At 38.4% G+C, this 16,403-nt stretch overlaps 2 protein-coding genes across 2 annotated transcripts in view; one reads left to right on the forward strand and one right to left on the reverse strand.

Annotated features, from left to right (window-relative positions):
* LOC140230992 (putative elongator complex protein 1) overlaps positions 1–16,403 on the reverse strand; it is a 56,464-nt gene that overhangs the window by 32,570 nt on the left and 7,491 nt on the right. Inside the window, exons 6-14 of the mRNA XM_072311140.1 lie at positions 10,419–10,509; positions 9,509–9,632; positions 6,573–6,678; positions 5,925–6,149; positions 4,433–4,606; positions 3,120–3,222; positions 2,411–2,587; positions 1,530–1,707; positions 580–736 (exon numbers count right to left, since the gene is read on the reverse strand). Coding sequence (XP_072167241.1) covers positions 580–736; positions 1,530–1,707; positions 2,411–2,587; positions 3,120–3,222; positions 4,433–4,606; positions 5,925–6,149; positions 6,573–6,678; positions 9,509–9,632; positions 10,419–10,509 — 1,335 coding nt within the window. The remainder of the gene's footprint in view (positions 1–579; positions 737–1,529; positions 1,708–2,410; positions 2,588–3,119; positions 3,223–4,432; positions 4,607–5,924; positions 6,150–6,572; positions 6,679–9,508; positions 9,633–10,418; positions 10,510–16,403) is intronic.
* Positions 13,499–14,680, forward strand: LOC140230518 (beta-1,3-galactosyltransferase 1-like). Its single transcript, XM_072310663.1, has one exon. The coding sequence runs from the start codon at positions 13,499–13,501 to the stop codon at positions 14,678–14,680; it is 1,182 nt and encodes a 393-aa protein (XP_072166764.1).

The following is a 16,403-nucleotide window of genomic DNA, read 5'->3' on the forward strand; positions in this document are numbered from 1 at the left end:
AATCCTTCAAAACATATGTTCAGGCTTGTATTTTGTAAAAACCATGACATCATAAGACAATATGCCAATGTAGCAATAAGAAATGTTACTATCTTTGACGCACATGTTGGAGAATGTCACAAGACTCCTTTTTTAAAGCAAAACTTGACCTCACCATTCTGATTTGTCCTCATGTTCTTACATTTGTCTCACATTTTGCATTTACAGATTCTCCTTCATCCATTGCAAAAACTGCTTTTCTAAACATTCTTAACTACTTGATCTTCAGTTCAGATGTGAGTAAATTTTTCGAAGATCATCTGGTAGACTTTGGTTTAAGAAACAGGGAAAAATTTGTCAACATCTATTGCATGCTGATATCAAGTAGTAACGAGTGTAAAAAACTTCAATATAGATTACTTCACTTTACACACATGTTCAAATTCAAAAGTTTCAATATCTGCAACAATTGATGATTCCTGTCCAAGCAAGATAGGATAACCAATATATTCCAAAACTTTAATGTATTAGATATTTTTCATGATACTGATACAAAAGAAACATTAAAGCTCATATTGAGTGATGAATATTCATATGCACCTTCCAGGCTTGTTTCAAGGCTGATGCACCGGCAAGTGTGGCTGTGAGTTGTTAGTATCAAGAACTCCCTTGTGATGGCAAAAGATGTGCAGTTTGAAGCAATCTCCATCTCGTTGACATAGAAACGATATCTCTCCGTCAGACCAAGAACCACTTCCTGCAGACGATCCAAAATCATGCTCATGTCTAAACAAACTGATGCTTTGTACTCCATTCAGATGCAAACAAATCAAGAAAAGGCTCTGACAGGCTCCCTTGAAATATCCTCACTGGAAATATTCCAGAATTACATCAATTAACTTATTCATGTATTGTACTTCAATTGGGTTTTTAATCTAACATTATGAATTGCAATTCAAAGGCTTAACTGAGCGTCATTTCCAAATACAAATATTACAAGACATCAAATACAGACCTCCCAACTTTTCTGACTGAAAAATAGGGATGATATGGCTCAAAAGTAGGAAAGAATGAGCAGTTCTATTCCCATTGGGATATGTAGTAAAATTATCACAAAAAAATAGGAAATTTCTACCGAAACAAGAGTTGAGAATGGTTAAAATTCAGATTCTTTCCTCCAATTCCAAAATGGTCGGGAGGTCTGTAAACACCATCACATTAGAATACCTGGTAATAGGCACTTGGATACCGCAATGTAAAAAAATATATATATATGACTGAATGGTATGTCAATCCAGAAAACAAAAGTTTGATCACAACAAAATGTCTAAAGTGTTCCCACAAATAAATACTACTAATAAGACATCAAAAGATCTGTAACACTATGCTGCTGGCAAGGAACATTTAGGTGAGATCTCAAAGAATACTTTCTTATGAACAGATGGTCATCATGCAAATGGACAAATTATCCAGCTATGTTACTAGTAATTTTGGCAAAATCTGTTCATCTTGATAATGAAGAGTTATCATGCAAGAGTCTTTACACGCACCTGTCCTCCCATCCGACTCACAGCAATATGAGAACATCGCTGGGGGAGCTTGGTGATAAACTCATTCTCCTCACTGACGACAGAACCATCATCAAGCTGGACTACAAGCGATCCCTCGTTGCCACGGCAACACACAGAGACGACCTCACCAAATATGGGCTGGCCTGCCGCTTGGTCACTGAGCAAACAACATGCATTCAAAAAATAGCAGCAACAGTGTCTTTGCTAAGTGCTCTATGCACCTTACGCATCAGTTAATTTACTACGCAGCATTATCTCATCATTGTTTTGCTTGAGATGTATTAAATATGTATTAAATGTTGCATAAATCAAACTGCTATCATGAGCAACTGACCATCAAATGTAAACCCAAGATTTTTTTCTTCTTCTTCATGAAGGTACGATCTCTGTTTCATCCAGTCTTGGGTCTGTGCTTATGAGTGATTCATAAAACTGATTAAAAATTGAATTCTTACATGTATTTGATTCAAAGTAAAGATGAAATGGATATTTTTTTTTTCTTCTGAAACTGCTTTTTGAAGTTTATGAAAATCTCCAAACTATTTGTGTGCTTGCTATTTGAAAAAATATGCATTGAGTTTCAGTGACAGGCATAGCAGGAAGAGCTGTAGAGTCATACAACAGCTTTTACCAGAACTGTTGGTTTCATAGCACTGCAACTTGGCAGTAAGGCACCCAGCTCTGATATCAAACTATTGTTTGACAATGGATGCTGGAAATGAAGTGACTGAAAGTTAAAAAATAGTATGAAAAACTGTAACCATGATAGTTCACATCACATCTTTGACCCTCTTCGGTGCTATAAAATCTCTACTCTACATAATCCTCCATCACAATCTACAGTACGTGTGTATACTCACCATACTAATTTCACATCACCACTGTCCAGTCCCTCGCATTTGATTTGGTGTAGTGAACTGACTCCATCTTCATCATTGTATGTCACTGCCACAAGCTCGTTTTCTTTGACCCACACAAAATGGTGGAAATGGAAGGGTAGATCCCAAGAGATAAGATCACCAGAACCATCCACTAATCTGAGCAGCAAATTGATAGACCCAGAAAATTATGTTGAAAGAAATGAAATGCATAGCACTGTTCATGTATTGCTGTGTCTCTATTCATCGCATTTTCATTCATTTTTTTTTTTCCATTTCATTCATTGCGAAGACCTGGTGAAGCAGTCTGCCCCAAGCACTCACAACTGTACCCCATGGGAGGCCAGCTAGTGCAGCTGAATATGGGCTATTCAGCGAGATGGAAAAAACACACACACAAAAAAGAAACAAGCTATAATACTGTAAAAGTGGATATTTTCGCGCGACTAATTTTTCGTGCTTGGCCGGGTAAGAAGAGTTTCGCGTGTTTTAAATTCCGCGGAATCAAGACGTCAACTACTGGAATGTATGGCACGCAAAAATATTCGCGTGCTTTTATTTTCGCGCTAGCTTCTGTTTGCATGAAACGTGAAAATTTCCCCTTTTACAGTATCTCATTTTCAATAGATACTACAGTCAATGTCACTGACTTGACAGAGTAAGCCCTTCTGCTTTAACTGACCATGCATACCTTGCAATGCCCCTGAGCCTCGGAGGAACCACCATTGATTTGAAGCCATTGCCCCCTGCAGCAACAAGTTTGACTGTTGTGTCCTCCTTCTCTTTGTCATCATCTACAAGACAGGATATTCAAAACAATTTTTTCAGGTTTGGCTCTGCGAAAGTTTGGAATATCGATGCGGTGAAAGAGCATCTTCCACGAAGATGAAACAATGGAAAACATTATATGACACTTTCAAGCAACACATTTTATGACACTTGTGTGAAAACGATACTTACATAACAAGTACTGCATATGCCATACATTTAGCGAGTCTAATTCTTTTTGTGAATCGGAACTATGGATCGAGCTATTTTTGAAAATATCTGGGAATTGCATTCTGAGCTACTCATAAAAAATATTGACATTTTTGTGAGCAAACAAATGGGAAAATCGCCAAATACTGACATCATATTGCCTAATATGCATTTAGGCATGCAATGGACAAGACTGTTGTTTTATGACAAATATATGAAACTCAACAAGAATTCCACAACTCATTTATTTCTTGTCCAATTTTGATGAAAAAAACAAACAACAACTTTGTTTCCCCCCAAAAAAAACAGTTAATACATTGTAAGTCAACTCAAAGATGGCATGATACTACATTTTATGTCTGATTTGTAGTGGAATTGTAATCTAAGGCTGCTTTCAGACACACAGAGTTCTCGATATCCATGCAATGTATGGATATACCATGTATTGACATGAGATCGTTAACACCAAGGTATCATACATCCATACAACGCATGGATAAATGACGCATTGATATGAAAGCATTCAAACACAATGTCCCAATATACATGTATAATAATAGCATGGCAGCATCTGACCTCGCACACCGGCATGTTTCAATAGAAGCTCATGGATATGCATGCGTCTGTCCCTTGCACAGAACGAGCTTTGCGTGGGCTTTGCACATTGAGTTTATACTTTGTGGTGCATTCATCTGGAAGTTCTAGCTAACCTTATGGCAAGTGCCATGAATAAGCCCTGCTTACTCACATGATGATTGGATATGAGCGCATCCAGAAACAAATAAACGTCATAATGGATATAATGGATAATGGATATGCGCCATATATCTAAACGATGCTCAAACAATAGTTTAGATATACAATATATATATATCCATACAGTGTACCAATATACAAGCATTTAGACACATACATTATGTACAAACATCTGATATACATTGTACTGTATATCCACAGTCAAGTATCAAAACAAGAACTCTCTAGTCTGAAAGGGGGAGGAGGTTAATATTGCTAATGTGCACTCACCATTCCCATGAGTGTAAAAGGCAATTCTACCATCCTGCAAGACAACAGCAATGTTGTTGCTATGGGATGATGGGCCTAGCAACACTTGATTGATGAATGTGGGCATCTGAAGAGTGTAAGCTGATATGGGTGGCGGCACGACCATTTTCTTGAAGGGCGTGACCAAGACATCCTCTGGGAATAAGAAGAAAACAAAAGAATAAAATGATTTTAAAGTATTGATATAACAATATCTGCCCTACTTTAGTAATAGAATACTCACATGGGATGGATAAAGACAAAGCTCTTTGATTCCTGCACCTTGAATGATCTTATTCAAATTTATGACGATGAACAGATTATTTTTCAAATTCATTAAATTCTTTATGTGTTGTTTGAAGGTTTGAAATGAAATTCTTCCGTCGAGATGTTTTCATTGCAACTGATTGACAAATTGCCCTACATCGAAGTAAATAAGCACTGAATTGATCAGTGTTTCAGTAGTAGCCATGATAAAAAATCATGGGCGTACATACTCGAGCAGGATTAGAACCCACGACCTCCTGATCACCGGACAGGCGTCATCTCCACTACAACATCGAGCTTTCGCCCCGACAGCAAGTGTTGGTTCTAATCCTTATAGCATGCAGTGGGTACTGCTTTATTATTCAAATTTATGCCCATGATTTTTTATCATGGCTACTACTAAAACACTGATCAATTCAGTGCTTATTTATGTCGATGTAGGGCAATTTGTCAATCAGTTGCAATGAGCAGATTATTATTGCATCAAATATATATACCGGTATTTAATTTACTCTTTTTTTTTTCACTTTCCCTACAGCCATTGTGTCTTTTTATATAAACATATACACATACACACATTTTTTTCCTTTGGAGATTATGTGTTCATAATTTACTAGACACTTTATGACATGAAAAGTCAAAGGATCGATAAGAGAAAGACAGCCAAGCCCTGGTGCATGACTTAGGGCAATCTAAGTTTAAGTTATGGTCTTTCAGGACAACTCAAAGCTGTATGAGTAGGTTTTGCACATTTCCTGGCTGCTGTCTATTTTCATTTCCCAAACCTCTGTCATGTGGGATCATGCAACACAGTTAGCCCATGTGGCATGAATTCAAACTAGTACACCCCCCCCCAAAAAAAAAAAAAAAAATGAAAAAAAAAAATCTCTTGGCAAGAGTCCAGAAATGTTTTCATTCCACAAGAAACAAATAGACAATCAACATGCCGCATTACGAAGCACATTACTGGAATATTAGAACATCCTGTTTCAGCTGCTGTTGTTGCTGACTCTGAGGAAACATGTATAAAGAGAACACAAGAAACCTGAACTCCAGATATGGTGACTCGATGCTTCTGCAGTTGCTAAAAAATAACCCACCATATAATTCATGCAAAACCTTTTACAATGGGAAAAAAAAGACACCCAGAAAATTCCCCTAAAATGTAAGATACTGCACAGCGATATTTGTGCAGACGATTGCTTACTTCCATCAATGGCGGTCACTACTGCCTGGTCATCCTCCTCAAGCCCCTGACTGTGTGCCGTCTGCCAGGTCCAGGTGAAGCGCAGATACCGGCCTGCCTCATCAACCAGGTGCAGCTGGTTTGAGTGCTCGGGGTCAAAGGTCATGGCCGTCACCCTCTGGCCACGCGAGAAGTGAAGGCTCTGTTTCAGGTACCAGTGATAATTTGACATGCTCCACAGCTGAACTGTTATTCAAAAGGGGTGAATAATGAAAACAAGCATGTCATGCTAACCAGTTTGCTAGACAGTAAACCATATTTTTTAGTCATCTGTAACAGCTAGGCTTGTTATTGTTTATCATAATCGTTCTTGTGATTAAAGCATCGCAGCCAACATGGACATGGCTTTTACAATGTGTAGCTATTGGCTATGAATTCTTCCATCACTTCATACGAGATCACTATTACAAAGAAGAAGAAAACATACACATTTTGTAGGTAAACAGCATTCTTCTCTGAAATGGGCTAAATGTGTAGTGCATGCAATTTCCCTTGTTACATCATTAATGCATCAACAAAAACATAACTGTTAACTGATTAACTATTGATCTAATACTTGCATATATAATTACCGGTAAATATTTTCAATTATTGTCAAACATTTCTCACCTAGTGTACTTGAGGCACCTGAGGCTATAGGTTGAGATTCAGGGGGTAGTTCTTCCAACCATAAGGCTACAATGCTGGACTCTGTGTTCCAAAGTATTTCTTTCACCTGGCCAGGGAAGAGAGCATGATATCAAGACTGTTAGTTAGAGGTGATAGTGGCAATCAAATTGATCAAATTTGAATGTATGATGTGTGCGTGTGTGTGTGTGTGTGTTGAGTGCATTGTGCGTGTGCGCATGTGTATGTGTGGTGTGGTGTGTCTGTGTGTGTGGGGGGCGGGGGGAACTGTGAAGATGGAACAATACTGCAGGCCCTGTGATACAGTGCAATTAACTCCGCGATAAGAGGTGAATGCTTTTGAATTCGTAACAGTCATCGAAACACTGTGCAAAGTAAAAGACAAAAAATCTAGAAAGTTCACCTCCTCGTATCTCCCTTACTATACCACCAAATCCCTTGAAATTTCACATATATATCTAACATGGATATGTCATCCTTCATATGAACTTTGGGCGAAAATGCTGATGTATCTTTCAAGATATTTGCATTTTTCTGTTGGAGTCGATCGTGGGAAAGGGTTACGATTATTTCCCGACTCAACTCTGCTACAGCATGAATATACATTTGATTAACATACTGCTAGTCTGTATACCCTAGACTCACTACCTGCGAAGTTTCGTGTTTGCGCAATTAGTAGTTAGGTTAAAATCAGAGCAAATAAACAACCAAATTTTAGAGAAAATACCGGACACGCACAACTAGATCATCCTCCTGCGCATACGTTCTCTACTGGTCAGCGCACGCTTAGCCAATCAGCGGTGTCAGGTTCGGCGCACAGCAACAGGTTTTGGTTTCGGTCCACAGGGTATGGTGGTGAGTGGGTGAGAGACGAACCTTGCAATGTGCTTCAACTGTTTCATGCAGCACGAAAACCGATACATCGGACGGCGTAACGCTTACACTATGGATTTTACGTGGGTCACAAATGAAAGTGGTCTCAGTTTTTTCACCCGACATAACCCTGCGACAAATATAACAGAAAAGATATTTGGAACACAGTGTGGACATGCTACCACAAAGGTCATATACCGAAGTTTCACTTTTGGGTAATAAAGAAAAATTTGAAAAATTAACACTTTTTAGAGACCAAATTTTCTTTTTCGGAGGCTAAGTTTCGACGTTATTCTCACAGGTTTATCCTCAATGAAACACAAAATAACTAATATTGCCAGTTAGAGAACAGTTTCTCCTTCAATTTGCTGTATAGATTTTATCATTTGATGGCTTCTAAGGCAAGATATTGCGATTGTCCGGCAGCACTACCCAAGCAGTTTTGCGTACACAAGCTGTTTACTTCAATATGCAAATGAGGCTTCGAGGTCATATGCTTTTGGCGAGTTAATTGCACTGTATCGCCATGCCTGATTGCACCTTACACAATTAAAATTAATAAGGATCATCATTAGAACTCATAATCATTCTTTCATATTTCTGTGTGGGGGTGTCATGGTCTAGTGGACAGTGCACTGCCCTTTCAATGAGGAGGTCACGGTATCCAGCCTTGGTATATTTTATGGTCAACAGCAAGAAATTGTATCCACACTGTTCCTCTTCACTAGGGTGTGCACTTGGGTATCCAGCTGGAAGTATGGAATGTCACTGTGGTTGGATTTGGCACCTGTGGGGCTAAGAGTGACCTCCTGCCTGGTATGCTTCTCTGAGAGTCAAACACATAGGTTTGAGTACAGTGATTGGAGTAAGATTCAAGATTCAAATTTATTTCATTTCCATCAAATAAACAAGAGAAATTACATTGTATATCGTCGCTGGGGTGACAAAACCTCGTATCTCAAAATTGTCAAATGTTCAGGAGAGCGAAAAAACATGGCGGCCAAAGCACTATAGTGAATGGGAAAGCCTTCTCTTTGACATGTCATGGTGGCTTCATTTTTGGAGTAAGACAGTTAGGATTTGGCCAAGACATGACTTGACCCATTATTTGATCATTAAGCTAAAAAAAAAAATTTTGACATTTTTGAGATACGAGGTCTTGTCACCCCAGCGACGATATACAATGCATATGCAGAACATATTTGTAATATTGCAAAAACAAAAAATGTATAGACATGCATGAAAAGTGCTTTGGTGAGAACAACGTGGGGGAAAGATCCTTTAACAAATCACCAAATTAGCAACTACCTACAGGGCTATTTGTTCTTGACTAAGAAGTTGTCATGGGATATAAATGCAAAATTATTTCCATCGCTCATAACCATACTATATGTGCCATGTATTTATTGAGTCTAATTTTTCATGAACTGTGACTTCCCGACAATATTGCGAGTGGTTAAAAATTCGCGACCATGGAGTACAGTAATAAATGGAGAAATATAGACGTGCACTTCACATTCATGTCTGGATCAGAGCTGATATTTTTGTGCGTTGTTTAAGTCACCATTAGCACCTGACTTGCAAAATTCACAATTACAAAAACCCCTTGAAATATACTGTGAATACAACAGAGTGACGAAGTTGGACTTTGCAATTAGACGTGTACTGTTCACACTTACAATCTCAACTGTTCACAAATGCTTTCTTTTTTGCTTCAAGTCGGATCTGTCAAAAGAAAGCTATATCCTTCCTGTGCACTTAATCTGAACAAGCTTTTCATATAGTAATTATTATAAATGACAGCTGTGATGGTGGCCTCACATGACATGGGTACAGATTTAGACTGGACAGCTCATTGTGGCTTGGCTGTGTCCTAAAAAACAATGCATCTTTGGTCTTCGCTTTTAATGACATTTCATTCAGTTGCAAAAATATGCAAGTTTAGATTGCTACAACACATTGGTCAGTTATGGGCATCCCAATATCCTTTGCAGACCAACATTTGTCATATGAGTTGTATAAAAATTCCTAAAGAACGAACCAACCTTGACTTGGTTTCTGTCAAATGGCAGTGTGAATTCCCCGTGCCGGAGTCCATTCTTCTCGAAGAACACGACGTCTTGACGCTGAGGAAGAGTCTGGCTTGAGGCAATGAGACTTCCTGATGGTCTGATGGAATTTTAAAAGGAAAAGAAAGTTGTTGTTTTTTATTGTGAACTGATGATCAATTCTGGGCCCCATTTTATCAAAACATATAATAGATTATAAATTTCCTTACAACACAGGCTGCTATAGACTTATGATGGAAATCAACTATATAATCAATTACAACTCTTCATAAAACAGGGCCCTGATAGTCTGATTTTTTAGTAGGTATTCTTTGACAATGCTTATACATGCACAAGCAGCACAAGAGCTTGAAGGGGTGAATTTCTACTTTGTATGAACATGGAGGCATGGTCACTGTGTTATCTATATTGCTATACTATGTAGTCTACAAAATACATGTTTGTAAATATCTATTTATCTTTATGTGTGCATGTGGTAAAATAAGCACAGAAGTGGGTCATACCATGAGCAAAAGACACAACAATCTTACCATTCACCAAGTGATTTACATTTGTATGTATACTTTGTACACACACATAACAACAAGCAAAAACAAAACTGAAAGAGACAATAGGAGTGGTACAGATCATTAGAAAATGACATGAATCTGAAATACTAAAGCTTATATGTCATAAACCATAGAGTACAGCAATAAATCAACTTCAGTAGATTCCTTCACCAAGGCAAAATGACCCACATAAGACTTTTTTAAGCATGTGATTAAAGAACTCTGCTCTATCTCTGCCAACTTTCTCTTTAAACTCAGATCCTGCCCCACCTTGGAGCTCACTACCAAAACAAACAAACAAACAAACAACGACAAAATGAAAGTAGACATGTACTTACTTCCAGGCTAAGGCTTGCTCTAGTCCATTAACAGTTTCACTTGTACTCTGCAACAAACACTCCCTGTTCCACACACGAAGCTGTCGGGCACCTTGGAATAACAAAACATAACCCAGTGAGTATGAATAGCACATAGTACTGCATCTATCTTGATTTGACAGTTTCAGCTTTGGGAAACTGCTAGGAACAGTAAGCTTAGCAAGTTTTGAGCAAGAGAAGACTTTCCTGAAGCATTTGATATGTCTGGATGATTTCTTGAACACATGACTGAAATCCATCCATGACAAATCTCATCTATCATAATGGTGACTGTGTAACTTTCAGCATTAGGGTAACTACATTACCCTCACTCCTATATTTGAATCTTTCACAGGCATTCTATGGCCTTTACAGAAATGGATCAAGACCAGAAGCACAGAAATGAACTTATATTTCCACCTTCCTTTTTTTTTTTCCTTTTTCCTTTTTTCTTTCTTTCCTGTTCCATTTCTTTCTTTCTTTCTTTCTTCCTTTCTTTCTTCATCTACTATTTCTCTCTTCATTCATTCATTCATTCATTCATTCATTCATTCATTCATTCATTCCTTTATTTATTCATTCATTCATTCATTCATTCATTCATTCGTTCGTTCCTCCCTCAGGGTTTTTTTTTTCCCTGTGACATAGGGTTCCATTCATAGGCCACTACATTTATTTTTTAGGCTACCAAAATTTTAAATTTAAAGATTTTAGGGGCCTAAATGGGCCACCAGAGAAAAAAATGTTGGTGTCAAGCAGTGATGTATATTTTTGATCGGGAAATAAAAAGTAAAATGTTTGCTTATAAAATGCCAGACATGATTCAATAAGCAAAAAAAAAAATGAAATAAAATAAACAAAAATAATAATGATGTGAAGTATTAGTAGCAAAAAAAAAAAAGAAATATAAAGTGCATCATTAGAAATTTTAATGAAACATTCACATATATAATTGCTTGTCCTTTTATTGTAATACATGGAATAAGATTCACTAGCTGGGGCCTCGTTGCACATTCATGCCGTCTACAGAATTGCTGGTATCTAATATGTAGGGGAAAGGTAGTACATATGACTTATAAACTACTTCTGTTCTCTCATTCCTTAACCCTGGGCTTTTTAGCGAGCTTGAATTCCTGGGGGGGGGGGGGGGCCATTATGGCCCCCCTTCAGATCTCGGCCGTTGATCACGCGATCGGCGCAAAATTTTGCATGAACATAAAGCCAGATGTAATCTACAAGACTGTTCAGTTAGATTTTCAAAAAATTTGCATTTTCTATTTTAAATCAATTAATTATGCAAATATATGAAAAAAAAAACCTCATTTTCGTCTGTAATTGGCTTATAAAAGCTTATGGAATGCTGATTTTTGGTGTAAATATTCCTAGTGACATTCCAAACATTTGTGCGTAAAAAAAATTTCAGTATCAAAATTAATTTCTTATGTTTTTATTGTTTTATCAATTCTTTATGTATTTCTTTCTTTTTTCGAACTTTTGTTTTTGTTTTTTTCATCAGAATTTGTCACACACATTCTTTGAAGCATAATTATACTAAAATAAATTGATTTCAGCCATTAAAATTAAAAATATGGATCTTTATATGAATTAATTGAAAAAACACAATTTGTATTGACTTTGTACACAAAATCAAGTTTTTGAGCAATTTTGGGGTTGACGAAAGTTTTTTGAAGGGGCGTCGCTTCAGAACGGTATGCCCGGGCGCAACAAATTTGGTCTCAAAAGTTGCGCGAGACTTGAAAGTAAAAAGTCAGCGAACGGCGCGGTCAAAAAAATTTGCACGCCGAAATGGTCGCGGAATTCATCGAGGGGGGGGGGCATTATGCCCCCCCCCCCAGGTAAGTTAGGGTTAGTGGAGGAAATGCTTCTCCATCAAGAAAAAGTCAGGGCAAAAAACACAATACATAACATTAACCATGACAATAACAATGTGAATAAAATGTGCAGTACAACTTTTAGTAGGTCTGATCATCAATGATGTGCTGGTAGGTAAGAATGCGCTGTATGCTGGTGCGAAGTGCACCACTGGCTCAGGACACTAAACCGATACATTCGTATCACATGCCCTCACAATTGGTGTGCCTTCATCCCGAGACACAGGAATTCTGCAGGTACAAGTGCACTCGCTACCGATACCAAGTGCCTCTTCAGATACGTGTCTGCCAATATACAATACCCATATACTGTTTCCCCCTCTTCCAGCACTGGTGAACACTTCACAAGGTAATATTTTGTTCTTTAATCTTAATTACAGATCACGGATGCTACATTCTGCTGAGACATTTTGAATTTGCAGGTCATAATGGACTAGCCAATGACAGGTATTTTGAAAAAAAAAGACTTTTCTTTCTTTGAGGAGCTATCAATAAGCTATTTCATTTACTCATAACTTTGCCATGCAATTCAATAGTAAGAATCCAGTTTGCATTATTAGTTGTAGCTACGTCAGACAATTTTCCGGCAAGCATGTTGGGAACAATCATTGTTTAAAACAGTGTATGTATCCCTCATAATTACTAAATTTTGAATTGTTGATAGAGTAAATTATTAGTCGAGAGTTTTCCCACTGCTAGTGACATAGGTTTTGTGAAGCTGTCAGCATCCCCAGCCCCCAGCCCCCTGCCCCCACCACCACCCCCCCCCTCCAGATATGCAAATGACTGGCTCTGTGTGGATAGAAAATGACACTTACATGGATTGATGCAAGAAGAATAAGGACGAAATATGACTTTTGTAATATTGCATCTTGTTTACTTTTCAACAAATTCTTAGCATGTACACATACATTCTTTTGTTGTGGAGGGGATAATTGGCAATATTGATAAACAAAAAAAATGTCTGTTTTTTATGATCTGCATGTGCACAGAAGTTTGGAATTTGGTTATTACTGAGCAATGGCAGTAAGTTATGAACTGAAATGATATTTGCTGATTTTTCTTTCACATTCTTTCATCATTTCAATTTGATTGTAGGAAATCAAAAATCTACACTGATCCACTGCGACCACGGTCATCTAAGATTCTTACTCCCAACCCAGTATGATAATGTCAGCAAAGCGCAAGTTCTTAATCTTTCTTGTCACGGCAACGATCACTCTGTTTGTCTTCCTCACGTGGCAAGGACTTGTCAGGAACCCACTCTCAAATGCCGCAAGTTTCTCACTTTATCATTCCAACACTGAAGCCGGTAAAGCACATCAAAGCTCAAATCGTAATTCCGTCAATGCTCAAAATGGCGGCAAGCCTTTCCTGCGAGAGATAGTGGGCGATACGATTGCCTATGCCATTGCAGGTGTGCAGGCGAGCCACATTTTGAGGAAACCAGCATTTATGAAGAAAAAGAAGGTTCCCAGCATAGAAATGATGTGGGAAGCTGGTCTGGTGTCAGACAAGGTCATCAATCCACATGACTTTGAGATGTCCATTAATGAGCCCAAGAAGTGCATGAACCCTGATGGCAGCAAGAAGCCCGTCTTTCTCCTCGTACTTGTGCTATCCACGTACAAACACACAAAGTTGCGCACTCTCGTGAGAGACACCTGGGGCAGCATCACGTCTGTCGATGGCAAGAACATCATCACGCTGTTCCTTTTAGGCAGAAGCCATGATCCGTATCCGATGCAGCGATTGGAGCTGGAGAGTCGAGAACATGGGGACTTACTGATGGAGAGCTTTGAGGACACCTACAGGAACCTCTCCAGAAAGACCATTATGGGGATGAAGTGGGCAGGGAAGTATTGCGGCCACGCCAGCTATGTTATGAAGACTGATGATGACATGTATGTTGGCTACGAGAGTCTCATCAGACACCTCGCAAAGCCAGACACTCCGAGTCGGAACTTCATGACGGGTTATCGCATCGATGGGGGACCATTCCGAAACGTTAGCAGCAAGTGGTATGTCCCGCCGTCCATCTATCCTTTCGACATGTACCCCCCATTCTGCTCAGGCTCTGGGTACGTACTGTCTGGGGAACTCCCTCAAAAGATTTACGAGATCTCACTTCACACTTTCTACCTGTACTTGGAAGATGTCTACTTAGCTATGTGCCTCTACCAGCTGGAGGTAGAGCCTACCCATCACAAGGGCTTCAATAATTTCAAGGTGGATTTCTCTGTCTGTAAATACAGGAATATCTTTACGTCACACATGCCCATATCAGTTGCGGTCAAGTACAAACAGTGGCACCAGCTGCGTGACCCTACAAGTGCGGACTGCCTACCATGATTACAGGACGATTACAGTATGCTCACAGATTATGTACAATAATCTCTTGATGTGCATCACCCTCAAGCTAAAGTTTAACTGAATACAATGAGAACTCAGTTTTCTGTATTTCTGCTTGTGCATGCTCGTTTTGTTGTCATACTATAAAGTAGATATGATTCATTCTTATAATATCCATGAATGCAATACATATTTGCCATACAATATCTGTGCTACTGTAATCAAAAACCTACTCCACCCCATAACTCATTTTGGCATAGTGTTAATCTATGAGATAGAGCAGCACAAGTACACGGTTGTAACCTCCGATTTAAAGAATCTTGCTGCTAACGATGAAATGGTACTTAATCTTTACTGAGCTTTATCAAGCAGTTAATACCCCTAGCTTCCTTTCTTTGCTGATTGGCACAGACATTGTAACATTAACTGCCTAAAAACAAAGATTATATGTGACCATGCACCACAAAACAAACAAAAAGTCGCAAGCACTGACTGATTTTGTGTGAGGACTGAAAATAGGTGAAAAGGGTCAATTCGGTCAATCTTGGCTTTTTTATATTTCCTGAAAGAGCAAGTCTTCTTCTACATTATGCTAAAATTTGGAGTCATAAAATGAACAGGAAAGTGTGTTTTCTAGCACTTTATCTCAAACACTTTTTTTTAGAATAGTATGATTAGAATATGTCTAGAGAGTCCCCCTTTCATTTCTTAAAAAACCCTGTGCACACTCTTCACTTTCAACTCTAATAACTTTAGAAAGGAAGATGCTACTGCTTTGAAAGTTGGCATTTAAATTGGACACAATGTGTTGATAGAACATGCTCAATTTCCGTTTAATCTGATAATCCCTTCATTGTGGTTCAACCAATGGTTTTCATTCTGTTTTTTAGTCCCATTCATTGCTCAGGTAGCACGGATTGGTGAAGATTAAACACTTGAATAGATCACTGTGCTTCAGAGCCTCTTTTCTCAGTGCACACTTTTCTGGAGTGTGTGCTTTCTTTCCAATATTTAGATAGGTTAGGAGAGTCCATTTGATTTGAGTTAAACATCATTTTAAAGCTTGAAGTCTGCTCTTTCAGAATATGCTCTTAACTAAAAAATCTATGTCTGGCGACTTTTAGTTTGTTTTGTGGTGCAAGGTCACATATAATGTTTCCTTTTGCCTTCAATGGGACTGTGGCACTGCCCAATGCAGATAAAAGCCAATATCATGCAAAATGCTTTGAAAATAATTTACTATCATTAGAAGATAAACCCAGATACTTTATAGGGTCAGGTCTGTTGGCCTGTCCTACAAAAACATGTTTTCTGATGAATATACCCAGTGATGAATATCTGCCTTCTACAGTAGGACCTCGACTATCCGACCATCAATTATCCAGATTCTCTGTTAACCGGATGTTGACTGGCTGATATATATATATTTTTTTTTTTATGTTTTCATGTCTTTTCAGTGCTAAATCTCACTCAAAGCAGAGACATGTTCAACCATTATCGTGCGAATACACGACGGGACATATGCCAATCATTGCAGTGTACTGCAGCATTTAAGTCACTTCATGAGACGATTTCAGAGACTGGTGCTGCGCTTGTAAATGGCACTGATCGTGCACAGCAGTGGTTACAGTACAATGCAGCAGCAGTATTCGACAAGTCACAATCTTGATCTCATTGTCGCTCCATACCAGTCAAACAAAGAATACATGAAGAAACATTTCGT

This window comes from Diadema setosum, chromosome 7, assembly GCF_964275005.1.
Source record: "Diadema setosum chromosome 7, eeDiaSeto1, whole genome shotgun sequence".
Lineage (NCBI taxonomy): Eukaryota > Metazoa > Echinodermata > Echinoidea > Diadematoida > Diadematidae > Diadema > Diadema setosum.

What these genes read in the sequence shown, in the direction of transcription:
- LOC140230518 (XM_072310663.1), top strand. Translation starts at nt 13,499, where the DNA reads ATGTCAGCAAAGCGCAAGTTCTTAATCTTTCTTGTCACGGCAACGATC.